The sequence below is a fragment of the Dromiciops gliroides genome, chromosome 5, assembly GCF_019393635.1.
Source record: "Dromiciops gliroides isolate mDroGli1 chromosome 5, mDroGli1.pri, whole genome shotgun sequence".
Lineage (NCBI taxonomy): Eukaryota > Metazoa > Chordata > Mammalia > Microbiotheria > Microbiotheriidae > Dromiciops > Dromiciops gliroides.
This window is the reverse complement of record NC_057865.1, coordinates 143,823,944-143,839,034: the sequence shown is the minus strand read 5'-3', so window position 1 is coordinate 143,839,034 and position 15,091 is coordinate 143,823,944. Positions and strand designations below refer to the sequence as shown.

Here is a 15,091-nt window from a genome sequence, read left to right as displayed (position 1 = left end):
TTGTATTCACTTAGTACTTGAGAGGCCTTAGTTGTGGCAATGAATAAGAGCAGGGACTTGGAGTCAAGAAGACCTAAGTTCAAAACCTGCCTCCGATGCTTCTCAGCTCTGTGACCAAAGCACTTAAACTCTCTCAGCCTTAGTTTCCTCATTTGTAAAATGGGATAATGATTATCATCATCATCATCATCATCATATGGGGGAAGTTAGGTGGCACAGAGGATAAAGCACCAGGCCTAGAGTCAGGTAGGCCTCTGATACTTCCTAGCTGTGCAACCCTGGGGAAGTCACTTAACCTCTCTTTGCCTCAGTTTGCTCATCTGTTGAATGGGGATAATAATAGCACCTACCTCCCTGGGTGGTTGTGAGAATCAAGTGAGATAATCATTGTAAAGTGCTTAGCATAGTGCCTGGTACATAGATAGGGTTATATAAACATTAGCTATTAGCATTATTATCATCATCATAGCAAGCATTATAGTGTTTTAAGGTTTGCAAAGTCAACTCATTTGATCCTTACTACATCCCTGTAAGGTAGGTGTTTTTATTCCCATTTACATATGTGAAGCACTTTGCCAAAATGCTAACTAGAATTATTAATATTCTTAATGCTTTTTTTCCCCTGTAGGGTCATAGATTTATTTAGAGCTGGAAGGGACCTCAGAGATCATCCAGTCCAGCTACTATATTTTACAGACGTGGAAATGGTTCCATTTTGTGACCATGGGGTCACAAAGAGGGTCACCCACTAAAAGGCAGAGCTGGACTTTTTGAACTCAGATCCTCCAATTCTGCCTCTTAGCACCGGGTGCATTGTAGTGTTCTGTCATAATTCAATTTTTAATTGATTTGCTGTGACTAATGATTTTTCAAACCTTAAGCGATTATGGGATACGAGAGCTTCTGTGCCTCAGATCTTAAATGCACTTCCACTCAAACCTTCTTAAGCACCTACTATGGGCAAGACACTAAACTAAAATGCTGAAGATACTAAGATTTTAAAATTTGCAAATGATACTGTCCTTCTCGGGGAGTTTGTAATCTAGTAAGTAGCTCTGAACCGTGGGACATTATTTGGTTAGGTCATAGATGTCAGGTGTAAGGGAACAATATGGCACAAATTCCAAGAAGTGTTAAGACACATGTGTACAATTAAAACTATCAGTAGTTTGTATATAGTCATTAGAGCAGCCAGGTGGTACAGTGGATAGAGTGCCAGACCTAACTTCTAGCTGTGTGACCCTGGGTAAGTCATTTAAGCCTGTTTGCATCAGTTACCTGGAAAAAGAAATGGCAAATCATTCTAGTATCTTTACCAAGAAAATCCCAAATGATGAGTCAAACATGACTAAAAAACAACTGAACCACACATGGTTGTTTGCCTGTTGTCTCCCCAGTTAGACTGTAAGCTCCTCTAGGGTAGAGACTGGTTTTTACCTTTCTTCATATCATCATCAGTGCCTCGCCTATTTGTTGTTCATTTGTGTCCAACTCTCTTTGTGACCCTATGGACCATTTCAAGCCAATACATTCCACAGGGTTTTCTTGCAAAAAATACTGGAGTCGGGGCAGCTAGGTGGCACAGTGGATAGAGCACCAGCCCTGGATTCAGGAAGACCTGAATTCAAATCCAGCCTCAGACACTTGACACTTACTAGCTGTGTGACCCTGGGCAAGTCACTTAACCCCAATTGCCTCACCCCCCCCAAAAAAAATACTGGAGTAGTTTGCCATTTCTTTTTCCAGGGGATTAAAGCAAACAGAAATTTAAGTAACTTGCCCAGAGTGACATAGTTAGTGAATGTCTGAGGTCAAATTTGAACTTAAGCCTTCCTGACTCTAGGTCCATTACTCTTTCCACTGAGCCATCTAGCTGCCTCACTTGACATAAATAAAGTAGGCCCTTAATAAATGCTAATTTACTGACTGATTTTCTAATTGATATTTATGACTTCTGACAATATCAGGTGACTGTTTAGTACACAAAGTGAACCTATAGCCCCATTTAATCATACAAGAACAATTTTCTTAAGAATTCTTGTCTATGCTGTCCCTCAAAAAAATCATAAATACAGACATTGTAATATGCATGAATTATATATGCCACTATATTAACATTTGGAATCTCTAAGTATATAATCTATGAAGTGTTTCTTACAAGTATTTCATAAGGAAAATGGTTCAAACATGAGCTTTTTTATTTTTCCACTCCCACCTTTTTCTCATTCTCTTCCTCCATATGATTTGCATATTAAACAACTTCTGCCCCACAGAGTGTTGACTGGAAGTTTCCTCATACTTTTCTTGATTTCTCTCCAGGTCCATTGCTTGTAACTTGTTTCTGTTGATCTTCAGGAAACACAATCTAAAATGTACTTAGGTTCCTTGTGGTCAAGGCTCAGAGTACCATGTAGACCCTTTATTAGACATCAGTATGTAATAGATGCCAAGCTGCATGAAGTGGCAGCTAGAGGACCAACTCTTGAGTCAGGAAAACCTGGGTTTGGGTCCTCTCCCTGACATCTACTAGCAGAGGAACCACGACCAAGTCACTTAACTGCATAGTGCTCTAGGCCAGGGTATCTCACTTTTTGGTGTTAGGACCCCTTCACATTCTTAAAAATCATTAAGGACCCCACAGAGCTTTTATTTATATGTGTTATATCTATCAGTATTCATCCTATTAGAAATAAAAATGTTTTAATATTATTATAAAAATAGTTTTAACCTTAGAGACCCCCAGAAGTTCCCAGGTGACACTTTGAGAACGACTTCCCTAAGACTATCAATAACAGATAAGTTGCAGATCAATAAGGACATTTACACATGGACAGGAACCCCATACCAATGAAATAACAAGTCTGAAAAACAATCAGAAAGTGTGAGTCTTTAGTTTTATGGAAATCCAAGTTCTCAATTATTCTGTTTCATTAATAGTACTATTTTTTTTCTTCCTAAGAGATTCCAAGGAGCAAACCCTTCTCATCGATTCTGTTCTGCATTTTTTTCCAGCCCTTTCTACGGCCCACAATGAAGTAACCACAATGAAGAAGCAATCTGAGAGTCTTTCAAAGGAATATGACCGCCTTTTGAAAGAGCACACACAGCTTCAGGTATACAGGAGTGTTGTAATAATAGTCACCAGTATCCAACCTTCTGCCATTTGCTCTCTCTAGATCCAAGGAGATAGATTTAAACATTGCCTTCTAGATCCTTCCCTAATTAACTAAACTAATAAAAAGGACCTTTCAGGATAGTTTCTTCCAAGCTAATAAATACTACAAACCTCCTGGAAACTCAAAGAGATAGTCAAATTTTTTAATTTCAGCCCGTGATAAAATTTAGAAAGGAGATACTAAACCAAAGAGTGAAAGTATCAGAAAGGAGAGAGAGTGGTTTCTGTTGATAATCTCACTTGAGCTGTTTGCCCTAAAGGGTGAAAAATGAAATTTCAACATGAGTTTACTTTTACCACTCCTTTTTCTCTCCAGGGGTCTTAGATTTCTGAGAACAAAGTTAGTATCCAAAATTTAGATATAAATAAGTATTTTTTAGCCATCTGGTCCCTGTGGCTCCTATGAGATATCACAGTATGAAATTTCAATAATCTTACTCCCATTTAAGTGTTACAGGCAGACTTCAGTAAGTCAGCAAGGACCCTTTTTCTCGAGTGTGACTTGGACTTTGGTGTTTCCTACCTGAACACTGTGAGGAATAGACTTGGAGGAATAGATGCTATCAAGAGCTAAAGCATCAATAGTCATTCTGTCTTTTCAGTAGCAGATTTTACATTTTTGCCTCTGTTGGGCTATCTCTTTTACTTAGGACCTTCTTCTATTGAGGCCTTTCATTGCTTGTTGGCCAGCTAGGCCTTTCTTTGTTTTCATATAGCCATGCCGCTTTCAATAAAGTGACCTGGATATTGGGGGAAAGGAGAGAGGAATCATACAAACAAGCTTTAAAAGAAGGAACAAGTTTATTTACTGTAAATGATTCCCAGTTTTCCATCTTTTCAACCTCTTAGGATTTCCCCATCTCATTCCTTTTCCATTGCTGGCATCAAGAAAATATGAAAAATAACCCCTTCAAAATATGTCACGTTCTCTCTCTCTCTCTCTCTCTCTCTCTCTCTCTCTCTCTCTCTCTCTCTCTCTCTCTCTCTTGTTTGTCTTTGCTTTCTGTGAGAAAGGAGAATGCCCCAATGACTAGCTAACTTTGGAGCAGGCTCACTGCCCAGGGTGGAGTTCTGCCAGCTTCCAGAGTTCAATTTTAAAAATCATTCCAAAATGTGGTCTACTAGGTACATATTTATGGATTTGATTGGTTCTTAAGGGGCTGTATTTATAAAGATCTAAAAGTGGAACTTTCTGGCTCAGTATTACATTTTGCTAAACATTTTGAAACATGCTTCTGTAGCTGAATGATCAGTCATTAAGCATTTATTAAGCACCTAATATGCCAGTGCTAGCACTGCATCAAAACAAATGCTTGCTATAGTTGGTCCTGAAAAACCCTGACTCCCTAGCTTCTTAGCTTCCCTAACTATGAAGTACTCAGAAGCAAACTTCTGGACTACCAGAATGATGAAACACTGAGAAGGGAATAAGCATTTGTTAAGTGCTTACTATGTGCCAGATACTATGCTAACAGCTATGCAGATATTATCTCAGTTGATCTTTACAAGAAGTCTGGCACGTAGGTGCTATTGTGATCTTCATTTTACAGTTGAAAAAAATGAGACTTGCCTAGAGTCATACAACCAAAGTAAGTATCTGAGGCTGGATTTGAACTGAAGTCTTCCTGACTTCCAGCCCAACATTCAATCTACTGAGCCACCTACCTGCCTCTGGAACCAGCTACTGAAATAGCCAGGAAGGCAGCAGGGATTCACAAAGCACTTAACATGTGCCAGGCTGAATATGCAATTATAATAAAAAAAGAAGTATAGTGCTACCCTCAAGGTGCTTACATTCTAATGAGGAAAGATAACACACATAAGGGAACAGAGAGTCAGCTGGGAGGGGAATGAGGCATAGTTGGTCTGGCCCATGCCTAAAATACTGACCCCCAGAAGGAATTCAACAGAGTGAGAAAAGGGGCATAGTCAAGGGATGGTCAAGGGATGGTCAAGGTGTGAGAATACTTCGGGCCCTGATTTCCAGGACCAGCAAGGTAGAGTTGCCTCTATCCTCAGAGATTTAGAAAATGATAGACAATTTTCTTTTTTGGTGGATACAAGGGGTTTAAATGATTTGTCTTCCTGCTTTATTAAGAAATTCAGCCTTGGGGGCAGGTAGGTGGCACAGCAGATAAAGCACTGGCCCTGGATTTGGGAGGAGCTGAGTTCAAAATCAGCCTCAGATACTTGACACTAACTGTGTGACCCTGGGCAAGTCACTCAACCCTCATTGCCCCACAAAAAATAATAATAATAAATATATAACAAAGTTTAAAAGGGGATGGGAGGTACCCTGCATGGCTTTAAAGTTAGGAGGATGCAGACTTCAAAGAATCTACCCTACCAGGGAATTTGAGAGACAAAAAACCCCCCCAAAACACCAGTGTTCCTGCCCTCCCCAGTTCCTTTTCCTGGAAAAATTCTGATTGAATTTGTAATAGTGGTATTCTAAAAAACCCTCTTTGTACCTAGGATTAGTGCAAACTGGATCAAAATAATCAATGATTAGAATTTTAAAATGAAATCTGACAGGGTACTTTTATCCTGAAACACATTTTAAAGTAAGACTTCCATATAATAAAATACTGACCTATACTTTGAATTTTTTAAGACTTTTTTCTGAGACATAATACTAATAGTCATTGCTTTCAGACTTCATTTCTTTTTTCTTAACATTCTTTCACTGATACCTTCAGAGGTTCAAGAGAGATATCATTTCAGAAAGAAAGAATGAACTGCTTTTTGATGATAAGGTTGTGATTTTTAAGTCTTTGATGTGTCAATTCAGTTGTATTTTCTTTTTGCAGGAAACTTTAGCAAAGAGTGAAAAGAAAAAAGACCTCTGAAAGAAGATTTTGATGTGGCAAATGGGTGCCATCGTCTGTGTTGAGTTGGTGAATTGATTTAACAAGTTTGGCCTCTGCAGCCTTTAAAATGAAATGGAATGTTAAGAAACAATGCACTGTTCATCACTAGCCAATCATAGCTCTTGAATGCCATATATGTCTCCTGTGTTGCAATGGCGATGTCAGTAATGTATGCTATATTTGGTTGTGTGTCACATCTACTGTGAAATCTGTACTCCAGCTCCTGAAGAGAAAAAAAAAAGTATTTGAAGCACAATCATTACATATCAAACACTGCTGCTGTTCTGTATTTTCTTTTCCTGAAAAAAAAGAAAGGAAAAAGTTATCTGACAATGACTTCTACCATCTGAGTGTGTTTAAGTTGTACAGGCCTAGACTTGAAAACACTGATATTACATCAATGAAGACAAGAATACATTTAACTGAATTATTATTACAATTGTAATTTAGAAATGGTCTTTACTATCAGGAAATGTTTTTCACAAGGAGAATAGGTACAGATGATCTTCATCAGCCATTATGTTTTTATATGCTGGGGTCTGAAAAAAAATCTATAAAAATGAGGCTGTTATTTTTTTAAATCGATGTCATTGTGCGTCATATTCACACATCAGCTAGATTGACAGCTGTGTTTTGCTCATTGGGTTTCTGCATGAGCTTAGTTGTTTTTCTTAGTAATTTCAGAGTTATAAAAACAATTAATAAAAATGTTGGCTTCTCAAAGTCTCTCTGTGGCAAATTTTACATCTCTTTGTTATTAACTACAGTTACACTGAATCTACTATTTACAGTAGTAAAATTCTTCCAGGAGAATGTTGATATATAACTCACCCACAATAGCTTCGTCATGGTTCTGCAGTGCTGTTATACAACTGTACCTCAAATACATGTGCACTGGCTTTACAGATTTTCTGAGAAGTTATTAAGTGCTATTTTTTCATTGGAATTTTTGGTTTGTTTTGGTTTGTTTTTGCAGAGCAGTGAACCATTAGAATTTTTATTGAGCATTTCCTTTAAACAAGTGTGTGCTGATTGTTTTATCATCTTACTAAAAGACTTTTTTAGGTATGGATTCTGATGTTTCATGAAAACAATTCTTATCTCAGAAGCCTGTGCTGTGAAAGAAAGATGAAAAATAAGAACACAAAAAAGAGAGGGAATAATTATATTTTTATTGCTCCTTTTTGTTTCTTCCATGAAGCTTTATTGTAGGTACCATCATCATTTTTTAATTTAAAAATGAAATAAATGAGCAAATATACTGGCTTTTTTTTTTATATAAAAATCCAACAGATACTGCTAGGAAATAGAAATGTAGGAGACATTTAACAGAGATGAGTAATGGGACCAGGCCCATATGGACTGACAGTACCACAAATAACAAGGAAAGGAAATGCTGAAAAGGGAAAGAACAGAATGAAATGACAACTCAGAGAGCAGGCAAAGAAATATCAGTGTGACATCTACATAAGCAAATATATCATTATTGAGAATTTGGTGTCCTCTCTTGCTAGATAAAAATTGGGACTGGTAGTGGCCAGCCCATAAAATATGTGCAGTAGGAAAACTACATATTCTTATACTTTTCTATTTGTCATTTAAATGTACTTTATTGGGGCAGCTAGGTGGATAGAGCACCGGCCCTGGAGTCAGGAAGAGTTCAAATCCGGCCTCAGACACTTGACACTTACTAGCTGTGTGACCCTTGGCAAGTCACTTAACCCCAATTGTCTCACCAAAAAAAAAAAATAATCATCATAAATGTACTTTATTATATTTTTATGTGAAATTTAAAAATATTTTAATTTTTAAATGATTTACATTTTTGTATTTGGCTCAATGAGCATTTATTCATGGCAAACTGTGCAAAACTCTGTATCAGAAAATTTAAAGATAAATAAGAGTATGTTTACAGTCAAGAAATGGGAGGGGGCAGCCAAGTGGCCCAGTGGATAAAGCACTGGCCCTGGATTTAGAAGGGCCTGAGTTCAAATATGACCTCGGATCCTTGATACTTACTAGCTGTGTGACCTTGGGCAAGTCACTTAACCCTCATTGCCCCGCCAAAAAAAAAAAAAAGAAAGAAAGAAATGGGAGACTAGGTTTGCTACAGCTAACAGTCATACCACTTAGATATGACAGGTTCATAAAGGAAGTACAAAGTGTTATGAGACTTTAGAAAATAGAGAGGTGACTTCAAATGTGGAAAGGGGTGGGGTAGGATAAGGCTCTACAAAGCAAGTTTTATTTGTCATAAAACCTTGATAATTACCAAGAGCCCCATAATCTTTTGGTGTTATCAAACTGATTTTTTTCAAGCATTTCCCTTCCCACCAGGTAGTTGTGTTAAAATGATAAATCTTTATTTCCCTTACTGCCCCTTCCCAGCTTTTCAGAACCACCTATCTCCCTATTTTAGTTTAATACTCTACTCTTACTTTATAAATAGTTATATACGTGGTATAATTTTCCACTTTTTAAAATCAAAGTAAAATCCCATGGGAAAAGTAATTTATATATGTTATTGATTTATATGTCCTAATGTTGGGCATTATAGGATCAGAGCTTTTTGAATTGGCGCAAGGGACCTTAGAGATTCTCTAGTCCAGTCCTCAATTTTATAACTGAGTAAATTGAGACCCATAATGGTGAAGTGACTTTCCCAAGGCAACACAGCCAATCGGTGAAAGAATCTTGACTAGAACGCAAATTCTCCTGAACCTTAATCTCATTTTCTTTCCACTATCTCTCTTTTCTAACCAGTCAATCAACAAGCATTAAGCACCAGGCTTAATATTAATAGTGTTCCAGACAACGCTAGGCACTTGAGATAAAATATAAAAAATGAAACAAGGGGCAGGTAGATGGCATAGTGGATAGAGCACCAGCCAGGAGGACCTGAGTTCAAATTTGGCCTCAGACACTTGACACTTACTAGCTGTTTGACCCTGGCAAGTCACTTAACCCCAACTGCCTCAAAAAAGAAAAAAAAAAATGAATGAAACAATGCCTACCCTCCAGAAGCTTGGGGAAGAATGAATAAATATATGAATGATTTAGGCACTTAATTCTGCACAACTCACTGTTAAATGCTAGATACAACTAGATAGTCCCTCTCTCAAGGAGTTCACATCCTAATAGACAAGGATTTATACACCATAAATGGAAAATGAATACATATGAATACATGCAAAGTAAATACAATGTAGCTTTAGAATAAATAGTTGGCTGTCAAGAGACCAGGAAAGGCTTCATGCTGCAAATGTTGCCTAAGCAGTGTCTTGAAAAAAGAGACTCCATTAGGCAGAGCTGAAAAGGGATTGCATTACAGACAGGTGGGGTGGCCAGTTACAAAGGCATGGTGGCAAACTGTGTCATGGGAAGAACAAAGAAGAAGGCCCATTTGGCTGGCTCAGGGAGGAATGACCAGGCCCTGTATATCTGCCATTTGGCGGAGTTAATTAAAACACAAAAGCAAATCTCATCCGTCTCCTTCCATTATTCTTACTCAATTGCAGTCAAATACAAAACTGCTTGGTTTGATCTTCCAGTACTATAACTTTTACCATTCTAGTCTTCCTTATTTTACTACCTTTGGCTGGGCCAGAGCCACAGCAGAGCCTTTAGGCTTTGTCCTTAACCACCCACACCCCTTACCCATAGCTAGTGATATTTTGTGTGTTCTTTAATGGCTTGAGAGGTTCCATTAGCACAAAATCCCAAAATAGGGGATCTCTTCCTAAGGGAAAAAAAAGCTTTGCATACATTTTCAAGGTAAAGGGCATCACCATTTCCTGTTTTTACTTTTACGGTGCCTTTCAATTCTCTGCTTCTATTAAATACAGACTGTTAAATTACAGATTCAACTCACCAATTCTTCGTGTGTAATAATCTCTTTTAGCCTTCCTGTTATTAGGCAGCTAGAAATATACATCAAGCACCCACCCATGGGAACTGACAAGTATGGTGCAGATCAGTGATGATGGGGGTATGCAATGCCAATTCAATGTTTTCACTGAATGGGACAGGGAAGGGAAAGGAAGGGACTAAGTATTTATTTGGTTTTTTTTTTTTTTGTGGGGTAATTAGGGTTAAGTGACTTGCCCAGGGTCACACAGCTAGTGTCGAGTGTTTGAGACTGGATTTGAACTCAGGTCCTCCTGAGTCAAGGGCCCATGCTTTATCAACTGCGCCACCTAGCTGCCCCAGGAACTAAGTATTTATTAAGCACCTGCTATGTGCCAGGAACTGTGCTAAGTGCTTTACAGGTATTATCTCATGATCATTTTTTATTATTCTCCTTTGCTTTGATTTGGTATCAGTTAATATTGTAAAGCATTTGTTGATAGGGATCATGACATCTGCTGCATTTGTCACAGTCACACATGCACACAAATTCATAAAAGATTAATAGAGTAATTATGATAGTCTGGTGCCTATGATAGTCATTGGCCAATAGAAGACACATAACAAGTGTTTCTTGACTATCAGAGGAAGTTTATTTTTCCCATAAATGTTTCTCTTGATCTTTTCCCTAAACAAGTGCATAGGGGAATTATTTAATTCAAAACCCTCACTGGGTTTAATTGGTCTCCTTTCAAGATTGTTTTTCCTTAGTATCCCAGATCTGTTATCAAGGACTTCCAGAAACTAAACTCTGGTATTTTGATTTCATGGTGTACCACCTGTTCTCAATGACTTCTGGAGCACCCCTTGACTCTGTCAAGCACTTCCTGGAACAATACCACAATATCCTAGGAATTTTTATTGACAGTAGTCTGGACTTTGGCTTTCAGTGTCATACCCAAAGTGGCAAATGAAGTGTTATAATGCGAGCTGCCAACATACAAAGCCAAAAAACACTATCCATATAAAACCCCATATATGGCATCAGGTAGCACCCTTATGGGCCTAGGTTTGGCAGCAAAAGTGGCACAGAAACATCACAGGTTCATTTTCTATTCATAATAGCTTGGCATAGTGGAAACTAATACACCCTAGGACTTTTATTATAATGGACTTTGTTCTTGCCTTTTTCAACTGGGACCAGTCTGAAAATGCATGTCCAATAAATAGCATATTCTCCTGCTCTAAAAAAAAAAAAAAAGCAATTCAAACAATCTGGCTCTGCTAAAAATTCACATTTACCCAAAGACAAAGGGGGGGAGCAGGGGGAGTTGGCAGCAAGAGCAGCTTTTGTCAGGCCTCTTTGCCAGCTCCAAAATTCTGGGACGCTCAATCTAGTTTTAGTTGTTTGTGCTTAGTGGATAGAATATTGGGTCTGGAGGCAGAAAGATCTATGGTCAAACCTAGCCTCAAATGCTTATTAGTTGTGTGACCCTGGGCAAATCACTTCTGTTTGCCTCAGTTTCCTCCTATAAAATGGAGATAAATTATCATCCCATCTGTGAGAATCAGCCTAAATCATTTGTACTTCAGGCTGATGTTTGGACAGTCGTCTTTCATCTTCAGGGCAAATGGAAAAGAAGAGGATTGTAGGGATACATGAGCAAGCATGGGTTTGGGGATAAAACCTACCAATCAAGGAACAGGGGAGATTTGAAGAAGTGGGTCTTGTCCTCCTTCCTTCCCTCCAATTCTTAAAAAGGGCCAAATATCTCCAGGCCCATTATACTTCCTTTTCTGTGCAATGAGGGCAAACTGCAAGCCACTTTGATGTGGTTATTTGTGTCCAATATTTTCTAGATATAGTTAAGGGTAAACGAAAGTATCCACACTACTTTTGTATGGCCAAGTAAAGGGCAAAGAGATAGCATGGTGTAGTAAAGTTCCAGCCTTGGAGTTTAGAAGGCCTGGTTTCTGGTTCTGCCGCTGAGGCATTAATTTTATGATTTGAGATGGGTCATTGACCCTCTCAGTGTGCCAGGAAATTCCCATAGATGAACAATCTGAATCACCATAGGGAGTTTAGACACCCAAGAAATTGCAGTGCTGGACCCCTCCCCCCACCTCCAAAAAGGCTAGAGGCAGGGTTGTCAATGGCCTAATGTAACTCAGAAGGCCCAATGCATACCCCGCCCTGCCAAAAATAGCTCTAGCTTTTGTTTAGCAAACACGTTTTTACCATGGGCAGAGACTTTATACTAGTTGAAGGAAATAAAATAATATAGTCCCTACCCTGCCCACTAGGAGCTTACAGTTTACTAGGGGAATGAGATAATAAAGATACCATGATATCACATAAGTGCATTACAGTTGTCCCTCCCAACCCCACCCCAACCCTGCCCCTCAAAAAAAGTAAATTATGTGAGGTTTGACAAGGAACGTTGTTATAAACGGGGGAAATGGGGAAGGGCTTCAAGGAGGAGGTGGCATGTGGCTTAAGAGGATGGAAAAGAATTAAATGGGCAAAGTCACAGAGTCAGCAAATTGTAGATCGATCATATCCAATTTGCCTTGGGATCAGAGTGCACACAGAAGAATAGCATATGTATGATAAAGCTGGAGAGGTAGAGTGATGGCAGCTTGTGGAATGCATCAAGTATAAGATAAAGGAGTTTTATCTTTATTTAGTAGGTCATACAGACCAGAGTAAAATAATCACCTCCATTTAGAGGCACTAGGGAGCCACTGAAGATTTTTTTAACAGAAGAGTAGCATGAACAGATTATACTTAATGGTTGATATCAAAAGTCCTGCTGAAGGAGCTTTATCTCTTTAAAATCTTGATCCCTCAAGGTACAAATACTACTGGGGGAGAAGGGAGGGACGGGGGTTAATACAGAAAACCTTATCTGGCATTTGTGCTTTATCGTAAGTACATTTAAGATCCTGCCCTGTGAACAAGTTTTTATATGGAAAGAGCAATCATGAGAGTACTGGGTTGGACCTTGAGTAATTCAGTTATTCTCTCAGGGCCTCGATTTCCTCATGTGTAAAATAAAAGGGTTGAACTAGATGATCTTGATGGTCCCAACTCTGAATCTATTATCTTAATAAAGGGGCTTAGAGAAACTGAGGGAGGCTCCTTCCCAAGTTTTACTGAGAGACAAGCCCTGCTGATGAGTGGAATTCTTTTCCTTAATGCAGGAAAGGATATGGAGTGGATCTGGTCTTTTACTGATATAAAAAAATCCCTGATAAGGAAACTCCTAATACCTTCAAAGGTCAGCACCTTCTTTGTCACTAAGTCTTAGAGAATTATCCAGAGTACCAACAAGGTAAATGTCAGGATTTGAACCCATGCCTTCCTGGTTCTAAGGCTGCCTCTCTAATATGCAAAAGTGCTTCTCAGATGCACAGAAAAAAATACTACAACTCATGGAGTTGATTCTTGATATTGCAGTTAAACACTAAATATTTTTCAAACACAGATAATGAGATACTTTAGGTATGCTTCAAGTTAGTTGCAATGTGACTAGTCTGCCTAATGGGTTGTTCAGTCGTTTTTCAGTTATGTTCAACTATTTGTGACTCTGGGATTTTCATGGCAAAGATACTGGAGTGGTTTTCCATTTCCTTCTCCAGGTCATTTTACAGATGAGGAAACTGAGGCAAACAGGGTTAAATGATTTGCCCAGGGTCACACCATTAGGAAGTGTCTGAGGCTGGATCTGAACTCAGGAAGATGAATCTTCCTGACTCCAGGCCCAGCACTCTATCCATTGTACCACCTAGCTACCACAACTTTCCTAACATCATACAGCTATTAAGCACCTAAGGCAATATATAAACCCAAGTCTGCCTATTTCCAAACCTAGCACTCCATTTACTTTCTCTTCAGCTAAAATTCTTAATCGTAGCTTTTTTTCTCCTGGGTTTCAAATAAGGACTATGAAAGAATCAACTTTTTACAAAGGAATTCATCTGCCAACCTGAAATGATGCTATGTGGTAGATAGATAGATAGATGATAGGTAGATGATAGGTAGGTAGGTAGATGGGTATGTATGTGTATACATACATATAAGGTTCATTTCAGGATTGCTGTTTCATCGCCTATTCTAAGGAAACAGAAAAGACAACCCAAAACCTGGTCTCAAGTCCAACTACTCAATTCCTTCTTCTCTATAAATGGTTGCAATTTTGCCATAGTGAGTGTGGGGTGATCAGGGTCACCCATCTACTCCTCTACCCCCTCAACCAGGAAGAGAAGGAACAATAAAGGGTGGGTCATTCCATTTTAAAACCCCACTGAGTCATCTCTCTTCCTCCTTAGTGGCCAATTACTTCATCATCCCCAAAGTACCCTTTACTGCCAAGTCACCCATGGCCACTGGAAACACTGAGAAGCTTTGTCATCCCTAAAGCTCTCAAGAATTAGCATGAAAGCTCTGCAAATACTCTGAGCAACCCCTAGTTACATAAAACATGCAAAAGGTATATCAAACAAATACAAGGTCATTTTTATGGTAAAGTGCCAACCTCCAGAAGGGTCACAAAAAGGCTTCATGCAGAAAGTGGTACATGAAGCAACTGTTATACACCAATTTCACAGTACCCATGTCTGAAAACAGAGTTTATTGTATCCCTAAAACTTCTCATTTCAGGCCACCAAATATTGTTGTCAAAGAAAAGCAAAAGGTAAAGTGCTGTATCCATCAGTCTCTGTCATCACTGGGGGCCTCGTTAACCTAGAGATTCTCAGCTTTAGCCTAACAATGGTAACCATTTAGGGCCTGCCTCCCTTTGCCTTGTTTCTTATAATATCTAGGGAAGTGCAATCATTGAGGAAAAAAATACTTTTAAAATTATATTTTGTGCCCAACATCTCCTTTTGATGGAGATTTGGATTGAAAGAAGTGAAAAATTAAGAAATGTGTAGAGAGTTGATACCAAACTCTGTATTTCAGAAGAGAGACTTATCCAGCTTCAGCAGGTCATTGAACCTGCATTCCATCTCATCACTTTTTTCTTTTTTTTCTTTCCTTTTTTCTTTTTCCTTTCTTTTCTTTTTGCTAATGGTGCTAACCACAGATAGAACATTTCTAAATCCAGAAAAAAATTGTACATAAAGTAAATATTAGTCAGAAAAATAAGTTGTTGAATTAAACATCTAATTTATTTTTCTAGAAATATTGGGCAGA

The 15,091-nt window shown here is 38.5% G+C and overlaps 1 protein-coding gene across 1 annotated transcript in view; it reads left to right on the top strand.

Moving 5' to 3' along the window:
• Window positions 1-6,772, top strand: part of LOC122727941 (B-cell receptor-associated protein 29-like) — a 65,293-nt gene extending 58,521 nt beyond the window's left edge. The window contains exons 7-8 of the mRNA XM_043965899.1: window positions 3,013-3,113; window positions 5,986-6,772. Coding sequence (XP_043821834.1) covers window positions 3,013-3,113; window positions 5,986-6,024 — 140 coding nt within the window. The 3' untranslated portion in view covers window positions 6,025-6,772. The remainder of the gene's footprint in view (window positions 1-3,012; window positions 3,114-5,985) is intronic.
• The last annotated feature ends 8,319 nt before the right edge of the window (window positions 6,773-15,091 follow it).